The sequence below is a fragment of the Lissotriton helveticus genome, chromosome 6 (genome assembly GCF_964261635.1).
Source record: "Lissotriton helveticus chromosome 6, aLisHel1.1, whole genome shotgun sequence".
Lineage (NCBI taxonomy): Eukaryota > Metazoa > Chordata > Amphibia > Caudata > Salamandridae > Lissotriton > Lissotriton helveticus.
In genome coordinates this window covers 90,611,157-90,635,579 of record NC_136067.1, presented here as the reverse complement: position 1 = coordinate 90,635,579, position 24,423 = coordinate 90,611,157, and the positions used below count along the sequence as shown (strand labels likewise).

General features: G+C 49.2%; 1 protein-coding gene across 1 annotated transcript in view; it reads left to right on the top strand.

The window, feature by feature from the left end:
* LOC144762269 (ATP-binding cassette sub-family C member 10-like) overlaps positions 1 to 24,423 on the top strand; it is a 392,992-nt gene that overhangs the window by 63,980 nt on the left and 304,589 nt on the right. The window contains exons 4-5 of the mRNA XM_078647410.1: positions 792 to 1,019; positions 24,097 to 24,253. Of these exons, the coding sequence (XP_078503536.1) occupies positions 792 to 1,019; positions 24,097 to 24,253 (385 nt within the window). The remainder of the gene's footprint in view (positions 1 to 791; positions 1,020 to 24,096; positions 24,254 to 24,423) is intronic.

Sequence of the window (24,423 nt, the reverse complement as noted above, 5' to 3'; positions counted from 1 at the left end):
TCATGGCCCTTGTCTTCCTTCTTATACTGGTGTGTAAGCCTCCTTGGTGTCCAGTCAAAAGAGATGAACCCATTCCTGCACCTCCACAAAGCCAGAATTTCATATTTGAAGATTTTTGGGCCATGTCAAGAAAGTTGGGCCATATATATGATCCCCAGAAAGTCCATAATTTCTTTGAGGACAATCAATGTATATTCAATAGAAATGTCTGTGTTGTATTAAATCAAGACTCCAATAATTTTTTTAAATCAGTAAAGGTGAATGGTTGTATTTTGCTGTTTCACCTAATGTCTTTTTGTCGACAGTTTGGAGTGTTTTTGCAGAATCATAAAACAGCGTTGCGATATCTAAGGCAAAATGTAAGACGTCCTGTAGAAGTATAACTATTGTGTAAGTCTGTGACTGGCTGATAATTGAAAATCTGTGGATGTGTGCAGTACGGTTTCATGTATACAAAGAAAAAGGATTGTGATTTACGAGAGTTGGGCCATTCATTACCCCCTTTATCTAGTTGTAGCCCCAGACCCAACGATCCTTACAGGGCATGAATGTTGTGACAGCTACGAAGCAGACTTGTATGGCTTGGTATGTACAGAGCAGGCATCCCATTCTGATAAACTGGCAAACAAACCTGTCCTTCATATTTCACATAGTAGGCACCTAATCACAGCGGAGCCACAGCAATGTAACCCAAAGTTCCTTATCCTGTGAGAGCTGTATGGCAGCTCTGTGGCAATGTTAAGTAACCCTTGGTTTCACTCTCATTTCTTCTCCCTACTCCTGCCTTACAGCTGATGACGGAAATCCTACGTGGAATCCAGGTGGTTAAATTCTATGCTTGGGAGAAGCACTTTGCTGCCAAGGTGAATACCATTCGTGACAAGGAGCTTCGAATGCTGAAGACCATCAAGTACCTGGATGCAGTCTGCGCCTATCTCTGGGATGGGCTGCCTATTCTCCTTGCTATTGTGATCTTTGCCATCTACGTCCTGCTGGGGCACCCGCTCTCTGCAGCCACGGTTAGTGTGTAATCTGCTCATTTGAAAAGATCTGCTTTGCATCTATGCAAAGTCCTCCTTCTCTCACTGCTCAAAGCTGGAGCCACAGTTATACATATTTAAGCAGTAATCATGTTCACAAGGAACTCATTTGAACCAATTAATGTTTTTATGCAAGGAGCTATATTTCTTGCGTGATTTAAGCAGACACAACATATAACTAAAAAATGAAACCATACAATAATTATGTAGACAACACTCCGAAAACACTGTTTTTGCTGTACCCACTTCAGACGAAGTAAGTATTATTTATTTTGCATACACAATATCTCGAGAGTAAAAATACATATAAATAAGCTCTGATGTGTATTTACACTATATACATTTTCACATTTGGACGTGAATTTGTGACCCTAGTGAAGTGACCATAACCAAAACAGTGCAATTTACATGGTGCCAGTAAAGAAGGTAGCAATTTGTTATTGGAATTTAAAGGGGAGCCCTTTGGATATCTGATAGAATCATTTGTTCATAAACATCTTGTTTGCTGGGGCTTTCCCTTTGTAGTTGTTGACGACGTTTCAACCCTCTCGTGGTACGGGGTCTCTTCAGGACGGGGGTTCTGGGGAGCCAGAATCCCCATCCAATAACCAATTGCTTCCTTCTTTACTGGCACCACATATATTGCACTGTTTAGTTATGGCAAGGCGTGGGTCCCTTGCTCACTTTGCCACTGGATTCAAGCTAGCCTGATGAGGGCAGTTAGCCTGAAACCGGTTCCAGGATGCTTGTTTCTGGTCCAGGGAAGACATAGCTTGGCAGTTCGGGCTGGACTCTTCTCATGAGGCACAGGGTCAAGACTGATTTGCATATAGCTGTGTCTGAACAGGAGTGGCGAAGTGAGCTAAAGAACAATGATGGATTCAATCCAGATCTGTGACTGGCGGTGAGTGTCTGAAAAGTTTCAGTGCTCCGTTCATCATCTCCTTGTGTTTGCTTTGTCTTTGCCTATTAACATGATCTCCTTCTTGTCCGTATTACATTTGAGATGATTAAGTGTCATCCAGCGGATGACCTCTGTTAGGCATAACTTGAAATTATGCTCTCATTCAGTGGAATCTTTGCCTAAGACGAAGATAATTTGTATATCATCAGCGTATAACGTTGTTTCAATATTAAATGAATATATTACCGAAATTAGGTAAGCCCTATAGATGTTGAACAGTAATGGGCTAAGAGAGGATCTCTGTGTTCCACCTGAGGTGATAGGTTGTTCAGTTGAGAAATAGGGTCCTATGTGGAAGCTTAATTATCGTTCTCTGTCACGAAAATCAGAAGCTTGAAAAAATGAGGACAGGCAACGTCAAATTGATCTCATATGAATCCAAAATATCGTGTGGTGTAAGCATCCGCAATGCCTCAAATGGCCAAAGTAAGCCAGGAACTTGCAATTGGTGGGCTTTCAAGTCATGAAATCTTGGGGTAGTACAATGCGATCACAGTGAATGAGATGATCGTCTTAAATCGATCTGAAATGGTGCCTTAATCGTCCCGGGAAGTAAAACACGCAAAGGAGAAGACTTTGCGTGTTTTACTTTGCGGGACGAAGGCATTGCGGATGCTTACACCACACAATATTTTGGATTCATATGAGATCAATTTGACGTTGCCTGTCCTCATTTTTCCAAGCTTCTGATTTTCGTGACAGAGAACGATAATTAAGCTTCTTGTGCCTGAATTTACCTCTTTGTACCAGTAATCCTTCTGCCAATCCGAGGGCTAACATATCAAGGGTCTTACATATATTAATTGATCAGTCCTGAAGATGGTCTCAGAGAAACATTCATAGGAGACCGAAAAGTCGACCCTCACCCTTATCCTATGAGAATTAATAACATTTACAGATTGGATAGGTGTGCCCAGGTTCTACAGAGAAGTGAACTGTGACTCTCTTTGCTCTTCCTGTATTCCTGGTTATATATATTTGTATTTTTAAATCCCTTGTGACTTACTTTTTGATTAAATCGAATATTTTGCATATACACCTTCTTGTTATTGTTTTCCTTGTTTATTGTTTTATGTTTAATGTCTTTATGTGTGAATAGTGATTGATGAATTGAATACATATGATTGACTGAACTAAACTCCACTAGGACCATTAAATTGTCCTTTATTGAAATATTCTTAAAATACATTGAAAGACTTTGGGAATAAACTCCCTTGGAGGCACCGCTTACCCATCTCATACTTTTACCCAAGCCCCCAAGGGTATACTGGGTTGCTCACTGTGTGTACCTTAGACTTTGAATTTAGGCGCCCTTCCCTACCCCAGCGGCAAGCCACCTGCCTCTTGGCCATGAGTAGTGCGAGGGCTACATACTTGCGATACGCTGCCTGTATTGGTTTGACGTAACCCAGCAGGGCCAGCTGCGGTGTGGGAGCAATGTGGGTGCCTGTCATCAGTTCCAAGGCTGCAAAGACGTGTTTCCAATAGTCATTCCCTACCGGACACTCCCAGGCCAGGTGCAGAAAGTCAGCTACCGGTGGCCGGCATCTTTCGCATCTCTCTGAGTCCCGCAGTTTGTATCTGTGCTGGGGTGTAATACAACCGATAGAGAAACTTGTAGTGTGTTATACGTAACCTGCTGCTGGTCGAGACCTGTTCAGTCTGGGAACAGCAGTATTCCCATTGTTCATCTGTCAAGTCAAAGCCCATTTCTTCGCCCCATCGTGTGCGTGACAGTGTAGTCGGTTCCACTCTTTGTGTGTGTACTGTGTGGTATATCATGGAGACAAGGGGCCTGCCGTCGTGTTTTTTAGAATCAATTGTAATGGAGCAAGCACTGGGTGTTCAGCTTGAAACTCCGGGGTTAGAGAGCGGATTCCTTGTCTGAGTCGTATATATAAAAAGACGACAAGTGGAGTTTGTTGTAGTCCCTGAAATACATGTTCGGCCTTGCGGAACTGGCCATTGTGGTAAAGGTCCCCCCAGGTTTTAATGTGAGTTCGTTCCTTGAATTTATGGAATGCAGTCTCTTGGAGAAGGGGCATTTTAGGATGATACGTGAGGGAAGGCAGTGAGGAGTAAAGCAGGGGGGTGTCCAGCGTGTGTCCTATGCGCTGCCACGCTGTGATTGTACATGTAACAGTAGTCTGGTTCTTTTCCCTAGCGCTAGGTATGTCATATAATGCGCCGTCGATAGAAACGGGGTTTGCGAGCCAAAGCTCTGCCGATACTTGTGGCATATATCGGGGCTGATGCACCCTGTAGGAAGCGTAGTGGGCCTGCGCACTTATATAGTATTATTCAAAGTTTGGTATACCAAACCCTCCCTGCGAATGTGGCCTGGTAAGAATATTCCACTGCAGCCTCGGCTGTTTACCTCCCCACACCAGATGTGTCAATTCCAACCTAAGTGTTTTAAAGAAGTATCCCCCTGGATGAAATGGTATGTTTAAAAAGAGATAGAGCAGTTGAGGGAGTATCACCATTTTAATTGGGGACGCCCGCCCCGCCATTGAGAGGGGTAATGTAATCCAACGGGTAACGTAGTCTGTTATGCGAGTCAGTGCTGTGTCGTAGTTAAGGCACATCAGTTCGTCTCTATCTCTGGTAATACGAATGCCCAGATAACGCAGATCCTCATCACACCACTCTAAGGGGTAATCCAGCAGGAAGCGAGTCATCGCAGTCGTCAAGGGAAAGACACAGGACTTTCCCCAGTTAATTTGGATCCCCGAGAGTTTCCCAAAGACAATGCATTCTCTGAGGACCGGATTTAAATTTTGTTGTGGGTCTCAAATATATAGAGTGATATCGTCGGCATATAGAGATATATGTATCTGCCTCATATTGCACTGTAGGGCTTTATCATTATGGTGTTGCTGCAATTTCACTGCCAACGGTTCAACCGCAAACGCGAAAAGTAAGGGGGATGGGGGTGATTGGGAATGCCTGGGATATGCGCCCATTTATTAGTACCTTAGCAACTGGTAGGTGGTATAATAGCTGGATCCAGGAGAGGAAGAGGGGTGGGAAACCCATTCGTAACATCACCCCGAAGATATAGTCCCACTCAATTGAATCAAAAGCCTTAGTGGCATCCAAAAAAACAGTCGCCAGGGGTAGCTCAGGGAAAACGTTATTTAAAATGGTAAAGAGGGTTCTTAAATTATGGGAGGTAGCTCTCCTAGGTACAAAATCAGATTGATCGGGGAGAGTCAGATTTTCCATCAGTAAGCTAAGACGGGTGGCAATGAGTTTGGCTAGTATTTTTGCATCACAGTTAAGGAGGGATAGTGGCCTATAGGAGTCGCACTGACGGAATTCCCAGTCTTCAAGAGCCAAATGATGAGAGCCTCCCTCATGGATGATGGGAGGCAGCCAGTGTCCTGTGAATCTTCATACACCTCACGCAGTATAGGGGCCATCTGATCAATATACGTTTTATAGAACTCTATAGGAATGCCATCCGTACCGGTAGCCTTCCCCGATTGCATGTGCATGATGGCCTCTGAATTTAATCTGAGTGGGACGGTCCGGTTCCGTGGTCATTTTCGCTTCTAGTACTCTAAGCTCTGTTTCTAGTTTGCGCAGTGTATTAGTGATGTGTTTGAGAACACCGGAACCCGTTGATATACAAATCCCCCGGAGTGTGACCTTGAAGGCCTCCCAAATGGTCTCCACACTATCTACTGAGTCCTTATTTCGTACGAAAAATTCCTTCACTTCTTCCTCCAGTTCTGCCTGAAATACTGTGTCTAATAGGATAGGAGTTAATCTCCAGCTGCTACGAGGAGGGCCATAGTCCGACGAGGACATTGTGAGTTTGACCCGGGTGTGGTCTGAGTAGGTTCTGGCCAAGTTCTGCACCTTAAATATAGCTGGATCCAGCTCTCGGGACGGAAACCAATAATCCAACCACGCCCATGACGCCGCTTGCGCAGTGTAATGCGTTCCCTCCAGCTTGTGGGGGTGTGTGTCTCCAGGCATCTATCAGTTGATAAGTAGTCCGCGTGTCCTGCAGAACTGCGCGTGCTTTAGTGTAGTGATGGGGAGCAGGGTGGGACCTGTCAATAGTTGGATTACACAAGACATTGAAGTCCCCACCCCAAATTATATGGTTGGAGCCTATGTCCAAGATCTTAGCCCATAGGGAGGTGTAAAATTCCGTGGCGTCCACATATGGCTTGTAACAGCAGGCTAGGGTGACTGACTCAGATCTCCCCCAGGCCATGCAGTACTTTCCTTGCGTGTCCCAGGTAGCTCCAGCTAGGCTGAAAGGGGTCCGTTTTTTTATGAGTATGGCCGTTCCCCTGGCATAGGATGAATAAGAGGAAAAGATTCTATGTTATGCTCACCTGCATGCAAAATCATTGGTGTTCTGAGAATTAAAATGCCTTTCCTGTAACATAGCTATGTGCACTTGATGCTTGTCTAAATAGGCCAATATGTGTCGCTTTTTCCGTGGGTCCCCTAGTCCCCTGATGTTCCATGTGATAATATTCAGTTTCTCTGGATCGCTTTCAGCCATGGGCCTTTATGCCTTCCATTAGTTGGTCTTGTGCCTTTAGGGGGTATCCCCACTCATGGATGTGTGCATGATACTGATCTACACTGCACGCCGACTGCACAGAAACCATATCGCGCACTGTACACCTTGGACTGTTAAAGAAGACATTTTGCTTTGGTAAAGACATGTGTAAACTTAAACATTCCCTGTGTCCCCACCCCCACCTACTGAAGCAGCCCCAACTTGCCAGAAGTGATCGCCCACCCTCCCTCCCTTGCCCCCATAAAAAAAAAAAAAACATACGTTGCAAAAATATGCAGTTGACAACAGCGGGGGAATGCCCGTTGGGGGGGACCTCCTAGGTGCCAGTACAGGTGCACCTCGCCCATAGAGTCCATGTCACATGAAATGGCTTGACTCCGGGGGGCAGAGGGTGCCTGGCGTGCCATTTGAAAGAGCTCAGTGTGGCCTACCAGCTGAACAGGTTACATGTCCCATGAGGTAGTCCCAGCTGTCAGGTGGTCGTCTCATCCCGTCTTATCTCTCAGAAAACGGTGAACGTCAGTGTAGCGTTCATTGTGAGTCATCTTCCGCTCCCATCGAGGAGGATTGCTGGGACGATGCCAATGACCCAGCGCCGCGACCTGAGGGTTTCAAATGTTTTAAGAACTCATCCACTTGCTGCGGTTTGGTGAAAAAACGTTGTTTGCCCTGGTGAGTGACTCTGAGGCATGCAGGGTATAATAACGCATAGGTGTGTATCACTTACAACGCAACTTTTACGTCGTAATGCTGTTACAACGCAGCTATTACAACGCAGGATCCATTACAACGCATGGCATTACAACGCATGGCATTACATCGCAGATGCTATTACAACGCATACCATTACATCGTAAGTATTGGTAAGTATATAATTTATTTTAATTTTATTTAATATTATATAATTGATTTAATTAATATTAATTATAAATAAAAATAAATAAAAATATTTATTTATGTTTTTAAATATTATAAATTAAATTTATTAATTTAAGTAATTTTTTAAATAAGTATGAGTATAGGAGTATATGTTTTGGTGTACTGAGGTTTTAGGGCAGAGTTTGGGTTTTGGGGTGCAGGGGTGTTTTTAGGTTTCAGGGCTAGGTTTGGGTTTTGGGGTACAGGGGTGTTTTTAGGTTTCAGGTTTGGGTTTTGGGGTACAGGGGTGTTTTTAGGTTTCAGGGTAGGGTTTGGGTTTTGGGGTACAGGGGTGTTTTTAGGTTTTAGGGTAGGGTTTTGGTTTTGGGGTACAGGGGTGTTTTTAGGTTTCAGGGTAGGGTTTGGGTTTTGGGGTACAGGGGTGTTTTTAGGTTTCAGGGTAGGGTTTCAGGATAGGGTTTGGGTTTTGGGGTACAGGGGTGTTTTTAGGTTTCAGGGTAGGGTTTGGGTTTTGGGGTACAGGGGTGTTTTTAGGTTTCAGGATAGGGTTTGGGTTTTGGGGTACAGGGGTGTTTTTAGGTTTCAGGGTAGGGTTTGGGTTTTGGGGTACAGGGGTGTTTTTAGGTTTCAGGGTAGGGTTTGGGTTTTGGGGTACAGGGGTGTTTTTAGGTTTCAGGGTAGGGTTTGGGTTTTGGGGTACAGGGGTGTTTTTAGGTTTCAGGGTAGGATTTGGGTTTTGGGGTACAAGGATGTTTTTAGGTTAAATTAAATTAATTATATTATATTAATTACATTTCTTAATTAAAATAATTAAATTAAATACATTATTTTAAATAATTTAATTTAATTACAATCAAAAAAATATTTAAATTAAATTAATTTAATTATATTAATTAAATAAAATTAATTACAATTTTTATTAAAATTAATTTAAATAAATAGATTTAAATTTATTAAATAAAAATAATTACTATTTTAAAATGTATTTTAATTAAATTAATTTAATTAAATTAACTTAATTACATTTTTTTTAAAAAGGTATACTTACCTATACTTACGATGTAATGCCATGCGTTGTAATAGCATCTACTATGTAATGACATGCGTTGTAAAGGTTTGCATTGTAATGGTTCCTGCGTTGTAAAAATTGCGATGTAACGGTCTGCGTTGTAAAATAACGCGTTGTAACGTAACATCATAGATCCTAACGCATAATCCCTTTGGGCCAGTCGTAGCTTGTTTTTAACTTCCAATATTTTGCTTCTCTCTTCTTGAACTGTAGGGGTAAAATCCGGATATATGGAGAACGTATTGCCATCGTGGGATAGTTGTTGTTTGCTTCTCGCTACACCGTGTGTAAAGTCCCGATCCCTATAGTTCAAAAGTCTCGCTATGATGGGGCGTGGTGTGCTGCCCGGTGGCGGGCGCGGTCCCAGGGTATGGTGTGCACGTTCCACTATAAACTGATTGGAGAATGATTCCGCTCCGATTGACAACATCAGCAGCTTCTTGACGTAGTCCTCCATCTTACCCGTGTTCGTCGATTCAGGGATCTCTAGAATGCGAATGTTATTGGGCCTACTTCGCGCTTCTAAGTCCTCATTCTTCGCAGCAATGAGTTTCAGAAGTTTATCCATTTGAGCGATTTGTGTTGTGGCCCGGGACGTCATGTCCTCAGTATCCAAAATGCGGTGTTCTGCCTCTTTTATGCGGTCCTCATGCCCCTCCAGTTTATGCGCGATGGCTTCCATGCGCGACAACATTCTAACCACCTTGTCCACGATGGTGGTGAAGCCCTGTCGAACCTCTTGAAGGAGACTTTGCATGTCATAAATCTGTGCGGACGCACCTCCCTGGGCACCATCCCCTTTGTAAATATCCTGCTCATCTTGAGGGTTCCGGGTGTTCCGCTTCGCTGCCTCGAAGTTTAGCTTGGGCTGACAGGTGTCTGGCTTGCCCATGGTGGTCTGTATGCCTGGCCTGGCTATGTACTCCCAGTGCTGCTGCGTACCCCTATGCTTGAAAGAGATGAGCTGCGCCGTATCTATTGTTGGGCGGGCGTAGGTGAAGAAGCGGTGTGAGGAATGTCCCTCTTATGCCCGCTGTCCGTGTGTTAAAGTTGTAGGCAGGGCGCGGTCCCTCTAGATTACCGGTTGCAAGCAGGCCGGTGCAATCAGTTCTTCGTGCCCTTAAGTACTTGTTCGCCCCTGGGAGAAAGCAGGCCAATCTGGTGGACTCAAGGAGGATGAGAGACTGTTTTCGGCGAGTCTCTGTGGTGTGGCAGTACCACAAAGGGAAGTCAAGTTCAGGGCTGATGCAATTCCACCAGACTAGGCAGGCAAAGTTTGGGGGAAATACGGAGCGTTGTCTGTATTATGGTGCCGTGGCAGGAGCCTCACACCTTTAAGCTCGCCCGCATCCACGCGCGGCCCTACGTGCCGACAAAGAAAAACAGGGGGGGGGGAGGATTGCGCTGCCCGCCCAGTGTTCCGCAGCACAAGATGGGGATCAGCAGCACCTAGTCGCAAGATGGCACTGGCTCAGGGATTCCAGGCGCCCATAATTAGCTGGTAGAGGGGTATAGGCAAGCGGGTGAGTCTTGGCACTATCCTCTATCCCTCCGCCAGGACCACTCGGCAGCTTGTGAGGAGAACGGTCTATGACCATGGAACACGCCACCAAAAAAAGGCGGGCCGCGCCTCACACCACAGCAACAGCAGGAGGTAAGAAAAGGTCCCAGCGCTAACTTGTGAGTGTCTATGTCAGCAAGGGCAGCGCCAGTGCCCCGGGCGATCACCGGCCATGGTGGATCATGCCAGGGCGGTAGGGGTTACATGTGCTTGGCCGCCGAGAATTCCAGGGCGGCAGCAGCGAAGGTATCGTGCAGCTCCCCAACTACCGCCTCAGATGCGGCCAAGTCCGGTACAATCCGCCCCGATCAATAGCCACGCAAGACACAGTCTCTGTTCACTGTGCGGAGGGCTGTTGCGGCAGGTGGAGTATCGAACCGGCCCCCGGTTCCGCTGTTCCACTTGCGCCTTTGGGCCTAGGCGCCACGTGCGAGGCCGCGGGCTCTCGTAGTCACAGAATCCGCTCCTGGGCTCCACACCGCTCCGCCCGCTCCTGCGGCAGAATTTTGACGTTGTCGTAGAAGTAGCATAGATGACCCAATCCGGCTGGTTTTCACAGCGGAGCCTCAGCAGGTTGGAAGCTGTGGCAGGCTGTATTTTTAGCTGTCAGCAGGTCCATCGAGCAGGATAAATTAAGGATTTAGTCGCCAGGCTGCAGGAGCCTCACGATAGTGCAGCCATCTTGCATGTGCACCACCTAGCGCCTTCGGTCACGGCATTCTTGCGTTCAAAAGACATCTCCTACTCCTGGGGCCATCATTTCCGGATTCTATTTAAGTGGGAGGGCAAACTTCACCATATCCGTTCCCTTCGAGAGGCTACTTCGCTTCTTCATTTGCCAGAATGCGACCGTGATACTCCGGAGCGGGAGGTCTCTACTGGGCGCTGGGATGGAGCAGCAAGATGGCAACGAGTGGAAAAACCTCCTCTGCGCCTCCGCCCGGACCCTGAGACAATGGCTAAAGAGCGCAAAGCTGTGCTGGACACGTTGTCGGAGGACTCATCTGCCGCAGATTTAAGATAGCCTGGCTCTGGTAACATCAGACTCCACTTTTAGTGGGTTTCCTATGGCTTTCGATGGCTGGGCCCTTTGCGGGATGGGGCGGCAGGTGGTTCCTGCTATGCATCTCACGACTCTCCATGGGGCAGATTGGCCAGGAGACCTGTGGACTTCATACGTTATTGTTCTTCATTGTTTGTTCTTTTCTAGGGGTAATGGGGCTTCCTTGTCTTCCCTCCAGATATGGCGACCCACAGGAACTTGCAGTTTGTGTCCAAAGCATTTCCTCACCAACTGGCCTCTAAGACGGCGGGGTGGCAATATTGGTCTCTGCTGAGTTCCCAGGTCGGATAGGCAGCAAGCAGGCCGAGGTTAAAGGCAGACTTTTGGCTTACACTTTCACGCTGGGGCCACTCACTTTTACGGTAGCCACTGTCTATGTTCCCAATAAGGGCCAGGAGGGGTTCATTTGAGGGTGGTACATGAGCTGACCTGCCTCCTGGACAGATCCTTGTTTCTAGTGGGAGATTTTTATTTGGCCTTTGACAATGCATTGGATCGACCTACGCAGTGGAGGGGCAGACTGGGGCACTTTCTGAGAATAGGAAGCGCCTCCTGGCAGAGGCTGGGCTTATCGATATCTTGTGAATGCAACATCCAGGGTCCAGGGAATACACTTTTTACTTTAACCCCCACAAGATATATGCCATGATTGACTATGTGCTATCATCTGACACACTGACGCAACAGACGTGGGAGGTGGAGATCCTCCCCTGCCCCATATCTGATCACTCGGCAGTGCGGGCGTCCCTGTCTTAACTTTGCCAACGCCCCCCTCGTAGGTTTTGGCGCCTGCCTGAGACTATGCTGCAACACCCCTCGGTAGTGCAACAAGTTACTAAATCTATAACTGATTACCTGGACCTTAATGACTCTCCCACCGTCTCCACCACAATCCTTTGGGATGCACGGAAAGCGGTGGTCAGGGGGGAACTTCTGGGAATTGTGGCAGTGGACAATAAGTATAGGAGGGAGAAAAGGGCAACATTTTCTGATGAGGGTGCCAAATTAGAGCATATTCACCAGCGCATAGGTGCTACCAGAGTTAGGAAGGAGCTTAAGGTGGCCAGGGCACAGTTAGCGGATCTGGATGTAGATAGGGCCAAATACGCCGCCCTTCGACTGAAACATGCATTTTATGTGGGGGGGATAGATGTGGGAGGCTTCTCGCTAATAGGCTGCGAGCACAGAGACAGATGTCCTGCTTTACCGAGGTTCTGGACCAGCAGGGACGGAAACACAATACTGGCCACAAGACTGCAGATGCATTTCGGCAGTTCTATGCGACTCTGTATGCGGCTCAGACTTTACCCGAGGAAGGCCCAGCCCAATACTTACAAGGGGTTTCCACGGCCAAACTAGTCCCGAGTCAGGCGGAGGAGCTTGAAGCTCCCATTAGGCTAGAGGAGGTCATCTCAGCTATTTCTCACTTAAAACCTCACAAATCACCTGGCATGGATGGATTCTCCCCAGCTTTTTATAAAAAGTTCTGCAATATCTTGGCCCCACTGCTGGTGCAGGTCTACAACTCAATTGGGGCCTCCGCCCCTCTCCCGCCCTCCATGCTCGAAGCACTGATCATGGTGATCCCCAAACCAGGTAAGGATAGACGCATGTGTGCATCTATTTACCCTATATCCCTCCTTCATGTGGATCTAAAAATTTTCTCCGGGATCCTGGTGCTGAGACTCTCTTCATCTGCCCAGGTTAATAGATCTGGATCAATCTGGGTTTGTCCCCCGATGTCAGTGATCTGACAACACCAAGCGGCTCTTACACCTGGTGAATAGATCTTAGCGCTTTCCTGCGGAACAAATTATATTCTCTGTCGACGCTGAGAAAGCCATTGACAGGGTCCACTGGCTGTATCTTAAGGCGACTCTGTCTCACTTTGGCCTGCCACACTGCTTCATCGATTGTATAATTAGCAGTTACGCAGATCCCACTGCCTTGGTGCGAGAGAAAGGGACCGCCTCGACTGCCTTTCCCATACGTAGGGGGACGCTCCTGTTTGCCCTGTATATGGAGCCCATGGCTCAAAGGGTTTGAGACGATCCCTGCATCACAGGGATGCGTTTTGGGGGGACGGAACACAAACTCTGCCTCTACGCGGATGATGTGGTGGCCATGCAGGAACACCCCACGGAATCCCTACCTGCCCTACTAGCTGAGCTGGACCGGTTCGCTTCAGTTTCGGGGTTCAAGATCAATGTGCAAAAGTCACAAGCCCTCAACCTCTCTCTGGAACCTGAGAAGCTGGGGCTGGGGCTGTTGCAGCGGTCCTATCACATCCAATCGGTACACAGCTCTATTCCTTACTTGGGTCTGCAATTCTCTGCTACTAAACAGGTCACCAACTCGACGAACTTCACAGCACTGCTACGGCAGGTCCGAGATTGCCTTCGGAAATGGCGGGCGCACTCTTTGTCATGGCTGGGCCGCATAACAGCCGTGAAAATGATGCTACTACCCAAAATCGTTTACCTGTTTCAAACACTCCCACTAGTGCCCCCGACAGAGTTATACTCTCAATGCAGAGAGACATAGAGCGCTTTATTCGGCGGGACCAGAGTGCTCGACTGCGTAAGGAGCTCACCTGGGGGGCCTGGGAGTTCCCAACCTCAAGCTTACTGGCGGGCGGTCCAAGTGAGGGCATTGGTTGAATGGTCTTGTCCAGAGTCAGAGAAACATTGGCTGTTCATGGACAGGTCTCTTGCCGGTCAGCCTTTGGGGGGGGGAGGGGGTCCCCTTCCATGCGTGATCGGTAAACCTCGGAATTTGTACCTCTCCAAAGTACCCCACCCCACCCCACCCTTCTGGCTTGGGACTAGGTCGCTGTGTTTCTAGAGGGCTCACAACCTTTCCGTCCCTGATCGCACCCATAGTCCACAACCCTGACTTCTCACCGGAGCTGGATTCAGTGGGGTCCCGACATTGGACTAAAGAGGGATGTCGCTCTATAGGACACCTTTTTGACCTCACAGGGCCTCGATCTTTCACCGATCTCCGCAGGGACCAGGACATACCCGAAACAGAGCATTATCGGTACATACAGGTTTGACATTAGGTTCTCCATAATATAGTGCGGGAGAGTGCTGAGAGACATCTAACACCATTTGAGAAGTGGCTACTCACGTGACAAAATGACTCTCTTCTGACCTCTGACTTATGCAAGTTTATCAAACACACCCTTAACATCGGGAAAACTCTGGGTCAGCTACGTTGGGAGGGGGGATTGGGCCGAGCAATGCCGCAGAAAGAATGGACTGATATTTTCTATAGGGCCTGAAAAACAGCCCGTAACGTAGCCTACATTGAGAAAGCCATTAAAGTAGCTACCTACTGGTACCTGACCCCCGCCCGACTCCATAGAGGCAACCCCTCTCGTAGCCCCCACTGTTGGAGAGCCTGTGGTTCGCTGGGCACTCCAACTCATCTGCTGTGGGACTGTCCTTCCCTAGAGGGCTAGTGGAAACAGATTCTGGATGATGTTGACTCCCACTTTGATACTCAAATTCCCCGCCTGCAGGTGTATGGCCTCCTAGGCCTTCCAAACGCTATCACCTTCCCACTTAAATCTTGGAGGGGCAAACAAATGGCACTTGCACAAGGGGCAGCAGTACAAAATATACTTTCCCACTGGGGCACTAAGACAGTCCCAACCCGATTAGGATGTTTCCATAGATTGTGGGGACTATTGGGGATGGAGAAGATCGCGCTCTCTCTGGCGCACCCGGGGGCCTCCTTCCATGACCTGTGGGAACTTTTCTTACTCTTTTGACTTCAGAGTTCACAGAACTCACCTGCCCCAAATATATGAGACTTCTGCATCTTACTGACTCACCCAAGCAACCAGACACAATCGCTTCTACCCCATAGTAGGTTTCCCTCACAGGGTCCATCTCTACTCAATCTCGACACTTATCGCTCAAGAATGTTTAACCGACTCATAGGAAGGAGTGGGGAGGAGAGGTGGGTTATTTTTTATTGTTGTTGTACGATTTGCCAAAAGCAATAACTTTACTGCCGGATTGTAGTCCGATGACCAAGGAGCATGTTGGCTTGTTTTTGGACTCTGTCTTGAAAACCAATAAAAGAAATTGAAACCTAAAAAAGAGGAGATCTAATCATATTGGGTCTGTGAGGGAGGGATATTGTTAATTAGAGTTTTGGACGTGTGAAGGATTTAATGATTTTAAAGATAGTTTTCTGGTCCTGTTGGGCATCTGTTATATGTTTGGAAAAGTAATCCCTTTTTGCTAATTTAATCTGTAGATGACATTGTTTGTGGGCCGCTTTAAAATGGGCTTGCTCTTCTACCTTGTAGGCTCTTTTCTACTTCCGTTCTAGTTGCTTAAACTGGATATGGTGGTCTGCCAGTGTCTGTGTGTACCAGGGGGCTGAAATCTTTGAGATTCGTTTGTTTGTTGCTTGAACCATGGTAGCAAATTTATCGCAAACTGTTGTGATCCGTGTGTTGAAACGATGAGTGTCATCCAAGGTATTCCCTGATAAAATGGGTATAAACGCTAATGCCCTTTGGGGCAGCTCTGCATTTGCTATCTATCATCTTAGTCCATTTACTGAACAGTGCTTTGGTTAGGGAGGTAACTCATACTGAGTATTTTAATACTAAATAGGATCAGCATATGATTTGACCAGACTTGAGGAATGGGAGTTTTGACTGTCAAAGTAGCAAGATTGGCACATACCCCATCAAAGGTGTGTCCAGCATAGTGTGTTGGATATAGGACCAAGTGTTGGAGCCCAAGGCTTCCTAATGTTTCTGAAAGGTTTCTCACTCAACGTTCTTTCCTGCACTCTAAGTGGAGATTAAAATCTCCCATAGGGTAAAGTTAGAATATCGAAGAATAAGGTAATGTGTCCCCCAAGTTTTTTTTTTTTTTGTAAAACCATTTTTATTGCAGAGTTCAATGTAAGTATTACAACATATTTGCATTATTTTGTTTTGTGGGCCGTAGACCCTTAGGCTCCATCCTGTTATCATGCACACAGCCGTACAACCCATATCCCGGAGGTCGGGCGGCGTTTCTCGCAGTAAAAGCAACTCGCAAATCCCATTGGTTAGTGCAGTCAACACAATTGGTCTCCCGCTCTCTGCTTTTAATTTTTCACCCCCCTTACCCCTCAATAACCATAAGCCGCTTAACGTGTTCTTCATTGTTACTGAGATACTTCTCCCCTCCCCCCCCCCTTGGTGTCTGTACCTGTGTCTGGTGTCGGAAGATCCAGTTGCGTTGGGAGTTCCAGGAGTCTTAAGTCAAAAGATGTGGTCGTGTGTCCGGTGTTGGTGCCGAGTTCGGGATTGCCTCCCCTAGGGTTCCTGTTTCTACGCCTCCCCCTCCCCTTCAGTCTCCACTGCACTATCCCTGAGCGCCTGAACCAGAATTTCCCACGCCATGGCTGCTTCCTGAGCTTTCTCATCCGATTTACGTCGGGCCAGTTGGTACCTAATTGTGCTCTCCGCCGCAGCCCATTTCAGGAACTCGTTCACCCACCTTCTGTATGTTGGCGCCGCCTTTGATTTCCACCCTCTGGTCAGCTCTCTCTTTGCAATAAGTAAGCCCATGTCTATGAATTTGCTTGATAATTTGTTTTTGCGTGTGTGCGGAAACCAGTGTAAGATTGCAACCGCGCCGTCATACTGTAGTTCCCTATCTGCTACCTCGTTCAGGGTGTCACCCACCTCCCTCCAGTAGTCTTGCAAGTGCGGACAGTCTCTCAGCATATGTAGGAGGTCCGCACCTAGTTGCGCACATCTGGGGCACGCTGCGTCCTCTGCACCAAAATACGTTGCTATTTTGAGCGGGGTGAGGTAGGCCCTATGGATAATGTAAAGATGTATCAATTGGAAGCGGGCGTTTCTGGTGCTTTTCCTGGCTCTCTGAACCAGTTGGGACCACGTTGTATCTGGGATTTCTTTCTGCAGATCAGCCTCCCAATGAGTTTTGAGGCGCGTAAGAGGTTGCATATTCTCCGTATGCATTCTGGAGTAAAGGCACGTAACCGCCTTGAATGTCCCCGCCGCCATCATCGTGTATTGGCACGCTAATGTTGTCTTGGGTTCCATCAGTCCCTCCCCCCAGTGTGCCTGTATAGCCCTCACCACGGCTGCATGTAATAAGTAGTCTCCTCTGTGGAGGTCGTATCGCTCTTGCAGGGCCTAGTAGGGTGTTAGTACTCCGTCGTCAAAGACGTCTCCCACCATCTGTAGACCAGCCTCCTCCCAAAGTTGGAGTCTCGACCAGTCTCCACCATGTGGTAGCGCTGTTATCATGCCTATCGGGATTTCGGGCGCATAGGGATGGTCAGGACCGGCTCGCTTTTGCATGCGGTTCCAACATAACCTCATCGTCCGTTCTTCTTGGGATAGCCCTCTAAGTACTAACCTTTGTTGTAAGGTTATATACGCTAGTACGTGGCGGGGGGTGCCAATGTCCCTCTCCTGCTCCGGGCCCCGGTACACTCTCGCTACTTCCTGCGTGAAGAACTGCAGCTGTGCTGCCAGGTAATATAGCTTGAAGTCCGGAACTGCCAGCCCTCCCTCGTTCTTTGGGCGGGTCAGAGTCGCCAGCGCAATTCTCCGCCTGCCCGTTCCCCATAGGAAGGACATCAACTGGGACTTCAGGCGTTTAAAGATCGCTCCTGGTATCCATATGGGAAGGGTCCTAAAGAAGTACAACAATCGTGGTAGGGCTATCATTTTGAGCAATGATACCCGGCCCGTCATGGACAGGGGGAGGGTGGACCAGAAGGACATGTTGCCTTGCAGCGCACGGATACAGCGACCTATATTGCCATCCAATAGGCTTGCGGGCTCGTGGTAGATATATACCCCGAGGTAGTGTAGGCAGTCAGGCTCCCAGCGTAGTCTGGGACGGACCAGGGAACACCTTTCCGCTTTTCGGATAGGGAAGAGGCAAGATTTCGCCCAGTTTACTTTTAAACCAGAGACCTCTCTGAATCGCGCTAGGAGCTCCTCAGCTCCCTCCACTGCCTCTTCAGCGTTGTCTAAAAACAACAGGAGGTCGTCTGCGTATAGTGATATATAGTGGCGGGCCCCTCCAACCTCTAAACCGCGGTAGTATTCACCGCTTCTAGCCAGTGCCGCTAAAGGCTCTACCGCTAGAGCGAACAACAGGGGAGAAAGTGCACATCCTTGTCTAGTTCCCCTGTGGACCTCATATCGATCTGATATCAAAGCTCCCACTCTCACTCTAGCACCCGCCGATGCATAGAGTACCTTCGTCCATCGTATGTAACCTTCGTCCAAGCCGAAACTTTGCATCACCTTGTATAAGTAACTCCACTCCAGGCTATCGAAGGCTTTCTCTATATCGATCGCCAATACCATGGGGGCTCTCGCGTTCGGTGGAGGATCCGCTATCAACCGAAGTAGCCTACGGATATTGTGCGATTTGTTCCTGGTTGGAATAAATCCCGACTGGTCTCTATGGATGAGACCTTGCATGTGGGCTACCAGCCTAGTGGCTAGGATTGTACTTAAGATTTTATAATCTGTCGTCAACATTGACAACGGTCGATACGAAGCCGGGTCAGTGCTTTCTCTACGTGGTTTTAAGAGGGGAATCATGATCACCTCGCGCATCGATTGCGGTAACATGCCCTTCACTTTGGCTTCGGCATAAATTATTTGGCGTCTTGGGGCTAGTAGATCTATATATTTCCCATAAAACTCAATAGGCAGTCCGTCCATTCCCGGTGTCTTATTGCGCGCCATTCTTTTTATTGCTCCCCTGATGTCTGACAAGGTGATCGGGCCTCCGATGGCATCAGTTTGGTCCTGGTCTAGGTGAGGTAGCTGTACCTCGGTCAACAAGGCATCTATCGCCTCGGCCCGGTTCTCCAAGTCCCTTCTATACAGCCGTTCATAATACTCCCTAAAGCAATTTAATATGTTCGGTTGAGTGTTGTAGACTTCGCCATCCGACCCTTGCAGGGACAAAATCGGGGTATTGCCTCTGCTTGGGTTGGCCAGCCAGGCTAGGAGCGTTCCCGTTTTATCTCCTTCGGCTAGAGTTTTAGTCAGGTATGTTTTGTAATCAAAGCTGCGAAGGCGCTCCACCTCCACTGCCACCGCCTCTCGTGCTGCACATACCCTTTCCTGGAGTTCGGGGCGGTTAGGCCGTTCTTTTTCTGCTGCTCTCAGCTTCCTCTCAGATTTGTCCAAATCGTCCATTAATGTCCTTCTCGCGCCCACGAACTTCCCTATACAGTGCCCTCTCACCACTACCTTGAGCGCGTCCCATTCTGTAGCTCTGGAGGAAGCAGTACCCTCATTCTCCGCAAAGTATTGGGAGATCCTGTCCTCTAATGCTGCGCGGAATGGCGTGTCATTCAACGTATCAGGCCGAAGTCGCCACGTCGGAATCTGTGCAATTTCGTTCATCCAATCTAGTGTTAAGAGCAATGGATTGTGATCTGATATTGTGCGTGCTAGATATTCAGTCCGGGCTACCATCGGCAGTACTGGCGGAGAGCACAGGAAGGCATCCAAGCGGACATGGAGTTCGTGTAAGCTGGAATAGAAGGAATAGTCCCTCTCTGTTGGATGTTGTATTCGCCATACATTTGTCAGGTCCCATTGCCCTTCCCAGTCTGTTCTATGTTTCGCTAGTCGGTGTATCGGGGATGTATGCAGTGGTGGGTGCGATCTATCTAATGTGGTGTCCTCTACAGAGTTGAAGTCCCCTCCCATCAGTACCGGCACGGTGAAATAGGTAGCCAATAATCCGGAAAGTCTAGTGAAATATGATGCCTGCTCTACGTTTGGCGCGTAAGTGCTGCAGAGCGCTATATGGCGACCTCTGAGTAAGCCCTCGACTGCTACAAATCTCCCATCTGGATCTACAGTGTGCCTAGTGACCTGGAAGGGAACCCCCGCTCGAATCCAGATTAGCACTCCCCTAGCAAACGCTGAGTATGAGGTGTAGAACAGGTGACCCCTCCATCTCCTTTGCAGTGCTATACCTTCCTTTTTAGTTAGATGGGTTTCTTGTAGAAAGGCTATATGAACCCCCCTGCGGACTAAGTAGGAGTGTACTTTGTATCTCTTTGCCATTGAATTCAGACCCCGCACATTCCAGGACACACATTTTAATGACCCCACATTATCCATTGTCCCGTCGCATTCGGACCAGGTCCGTTTCCTTCCGTGACCAGATTATAGGTTTGACACCAATCCCGCTTGTCCCCAACAAAACTGCAAAACCCCTTCTCTGAGCCCTGTTCCCCCCCAGCTCAGTCCCTCACCCCTCCCCCCAAACTACGCCCTGAGTCACCCCAACCTCTCCGGGCTCCCCCCACCCCAGAACAGGACCTAACTGCAAAAGAGTTATCCCCATCCAAACTGGAGAGCAACGCGCTCTCAAATCTTCCTACTCTGTAGTCTGTACTACGGTGGCCTTATGGGCCTCTGGGTACGTGTACTAGCTTCTGCTACTTTCAGTCGCCCTCTCCGTTCCCCCGCCCTGCAATGTGCATCAAGACTCACGTAATTCAGTCTCACCGCTGCCTGCTCAAGTGTCCATGCGCGCCGTATCAGTCATGTCTGTCTTTGCCAGACCTTTATGTTCCATATCAGCTGCCGAAGATTTCTTCCGCCGTTTGCGGCGTGACCTTCGGTCCCTTTGTGCTGTCCACCTCCGATAATTCAGTCTCTGAACCCGTTCGCAGCTCCTCCGAGTTCGATTCCCTCTCCAGTGGCGCCGATGTCGTGCCAGAAACCTCCTTCACTGCTTGTAGTGCTGCTTTCCGTTCTTCTCCTGTCTGGGACTCCGTCGGTTTTTTCGATTCTCGTTTATACTTCCGGAGCCTCCTGGAGCTCCTTGCTGGGCGCCGCTGGAGCTCGCATTCGGCTCCGGAGCGGGCTCCGTCCGTCCCAGCCTTGTAAGTGTCCCACCAGGCCCACGCCTCTGCCGATGTCGTGAAGAATAAAGCCTTCCCATCCACTATTATTCGGAGCTTGGCCGGAAATAGGAGCGAGTATTGTAGTCCCTCCGTGCGCAGTTCCTTCTTAATGGACAGGAATGAAGCACGTAGTTTTTGGGTTTCAAAGGTGTAATCCGGGAATAGTGTGACATTATTATTGTCGACTTGGAAGGGACCCACTTCCCTTGCCCGCTGCAGCAACCAGTCCCTGTCCCTGTAGTGGAGTAGTTTGATCACCACCGGTCGAGGGGGAAGACCCGGTTTCGGGGGCCTGGCCGGGACTCGGTGTGCTCGCTCTATGGTGAAGAAGGGGGACAGGCCCTCCGGGGCCACCACTGTTCTCAGCCAGTCGTCTAAGTAACCCATCATGTCCGCCCCTTCTTTTTTCTCCGGAAGGCCTACTTAGCGCACATTATTCCGCCGACTGCGATTTTCGGCGTCCTCCGCCCGTCTCTCCAGTGCTTGTATGCGGTCTAGTGCTTCGGCAAGCTTTCCTTTCGTAGCTTTATGCTCCGGCACGATGTCCTTCAGAGTGATTTCTGCCTCCTTGACTCTGTCGGCCAATTTTCCATGGTCAGCTCTCAGGAGTCCCAGCCCTGTCGATACCTGGGCAATGTCTCGGTGTAAGGCGTCCTTTGTGGCCGCGATAGCGTCCAGGGTCTTGTCTTGCATCAGCTGCAGCTCCGATGGGGGTTGTTGAGTGTTCTCTGGAGTTTCCGTGGTCGGGTCCCCGTCTCCTTTCGGACCCCGCTGCTTCCCCATCTCGTCCCTGTAGGATCAATTGGCTTCGCCAAAGGCAGCCGCAGGCAGTCAGCTCTCCCAGCAGTCGGCCGATGCGCACTCCGCGGAGAAGTGCGCGTTGTCTAGGTGGTGGTGTTTCCTGTTTTGCGGAGGCTGGCGTCCCCCCCCCCCCGGGCGGAGTCTGTCGGGTTCCAGGGATCCTGCCGCTATGGTGGTGCGTTTACCTCTTAGGGGAGCGGTAGGGGTAACCGTGGGCGCCCTTCTCAGTGATGGGGTCCAGCTGCATTCGGACCCTTTCCCCTGTCCGGCTCGGAGTTCCCGACCACTTACTTAGGATACCCCACCTCCGGGCGGCTCTTCGTCGCGGTCTTGTGTAGGACTGGCTGCTGCGCTGGACCCCCGGCCGTATGCCCGCGCACAGAGGGGGGGGGGAGAGCAGGCCCCAAAGCCGGGATGTCGAGTTCTCGTCCTCGGGGCGGGCAGCCCCTCTCCGCCGTTGCCGATCCTCCGGGTTTCACACCGGGTAGTGCAGGGGCTCCACACCGGTAGCGTCACAGGCAGCCTGGAACTCCTATGCGGATCCCTGTAGTTTACTCCCCGCCGTTCCGCTGGGCACGTAGTTTGTGGTCCCACCCCCGCTGGCAGGAGGCCTCGAAGCCGGGGATCTGGCGCAACTTTCGTGGGCGTGGTGGGGGCCCCGCTTGTCAGTGCTCCCCACGCCCAGTGTTCCGTTCTCGTCGCTCGGTGGTGAGCCAGCCACCGCTCCGGTCTCCTTCAGGATCAGGGTGAACTTGCGGGGCAACGGGGGCCAGTTCCGGGGCTCACAGCGCAGTTCTCAGCCGGGTAGGGCCCCGCCGATGACGTCTAGGCTCCCCACCGGCTGTTCCCGAGCAGGCCAGGCGGACCCCCAGGCAATCCCTGCGTGCTTTCCCCGCTGCTCCCTCACCTCTGGGTCGCAGGGCTTCAGGGCCGGAGCCACCGGTAGCTGCCGATCGTTGCGGCGTCAGCAGTCCTGCATCTAATCACCGCTGATGTCGCGGGATCTGCAGCCTGAACCTCCTTCACTCGTGGCTCCGTTCCCGCCGCTTGTCTAAACAGCGGGGCTCCGCTGCCAGGGCTGCAGGCCCCTAAGCCGGGGTGTAGATTTTGTCTTCTCTGGGCTGGGACCCCGCCAGGCTGCCCGAGCCCCGCACCGCTGTTCCCGAAGACCGGACCTACCGGAGCGCCAAGTCGGGCTGAAATCTTCGCTCGCTCGTTTGTAGGTCTGCAATCTCCGCTCTGCTGGGCACCGGGAGAGATCTGTCGTCCGTCAGCAGCCGCCGACGACTTTCCATGCCGCCATTTTGCACTCCTTCGGTCCAGGCACTTCGCGGTTCGTTCCGCTCTTTGCAGTTGTTCCAACGGCTCGCCACCCAACTAGAGCAGGCACAGATGGTAATCGTGGGATCGACCCGAGTTTCACGGGGATCTCACGTCTGGTTTCGGATGAAATCAGGATGATCGGGCTGAGGGTCGGGAGCCTCTCTAGGCTGCGTCCGTCCTCATCGGCTGCTAGCCACGCCCCTCTCATGTGTCCCCCAAGTTGTTAGCTTTTCAAAAACTTAGTCTTGCTTTGGGCATTTGTTTCTAAAAAATGTTTGAGGTGTAGTCAACTAGAAGACAGCATCCATGTGCCAAACTTTCATTGCCTTTACATGAGCTACTATGGCAGCTGCTCTTGTGAATGCAGAGATCATCATCGGACTGGTAGTAAACTGAAACTGTGGTATCCTCTGTCTGCCAGGGTGAAGAACCTAATGCCCTCAACCACCATAACGGGCAGAGTAAAGGCTACCAAGGGCTTAATCAGCCCCTAAGTCACTGTAGCAGTGATGTTAGCCATTTGTATACTGTTTGTGTAGCCTTATTCACATTAGAGTAGTACAATTGTACTCTTAGTGCAGTCACTTGCTTACTTAATTTGAGCATAAATCTGAAACAAGCCTTTGGAAGGTGGATTCCTAAGGGTAGTATGGAGTCTAATAATTGTTATTCGATGGCCTAGCCTCCCTTTACTGGCTTATCTTCACTCTCTATGTTTCTCTTCTGCATACACTCATGTACACTACTTATCTTGTCTCCTTTTTGATCTGCCTTTGTTTTCTTGCTCTCTTTATTAAATAGGCCAACACTTACCTGTCATTGATACTGTCAATTATTAAGATCTGGCTATAAGACTCATTGAAAAACAAATGTGATACAATATCCTTCTTTTACTATAGGTCTTTACAACCTTGTCGCTCATCGACCTGCTGATGATGCCACTCAACATTTTCCCATGGATGTTGACGTCAGTTGTGCAAGCCAAAGTGTCCCTGGATCGGATCGAGCGGTTCCTCCAAGTCCCAGATCAAGACGTGGACTCTTATTACATCACTGGTACGAGGCCAGCAAAGGAATAGGGACATCACAAAAGTGAAACAGTAGTGGGAGGTCAGGGAGGGTTGGAGGGCACCAGATATTTAGGAATGTAGCTAAGTAAGTAATTTGTAGCTAGAAGAACCTCATGATTAAAATGCATTTGGTGTTTTATAATTGATATATAAACT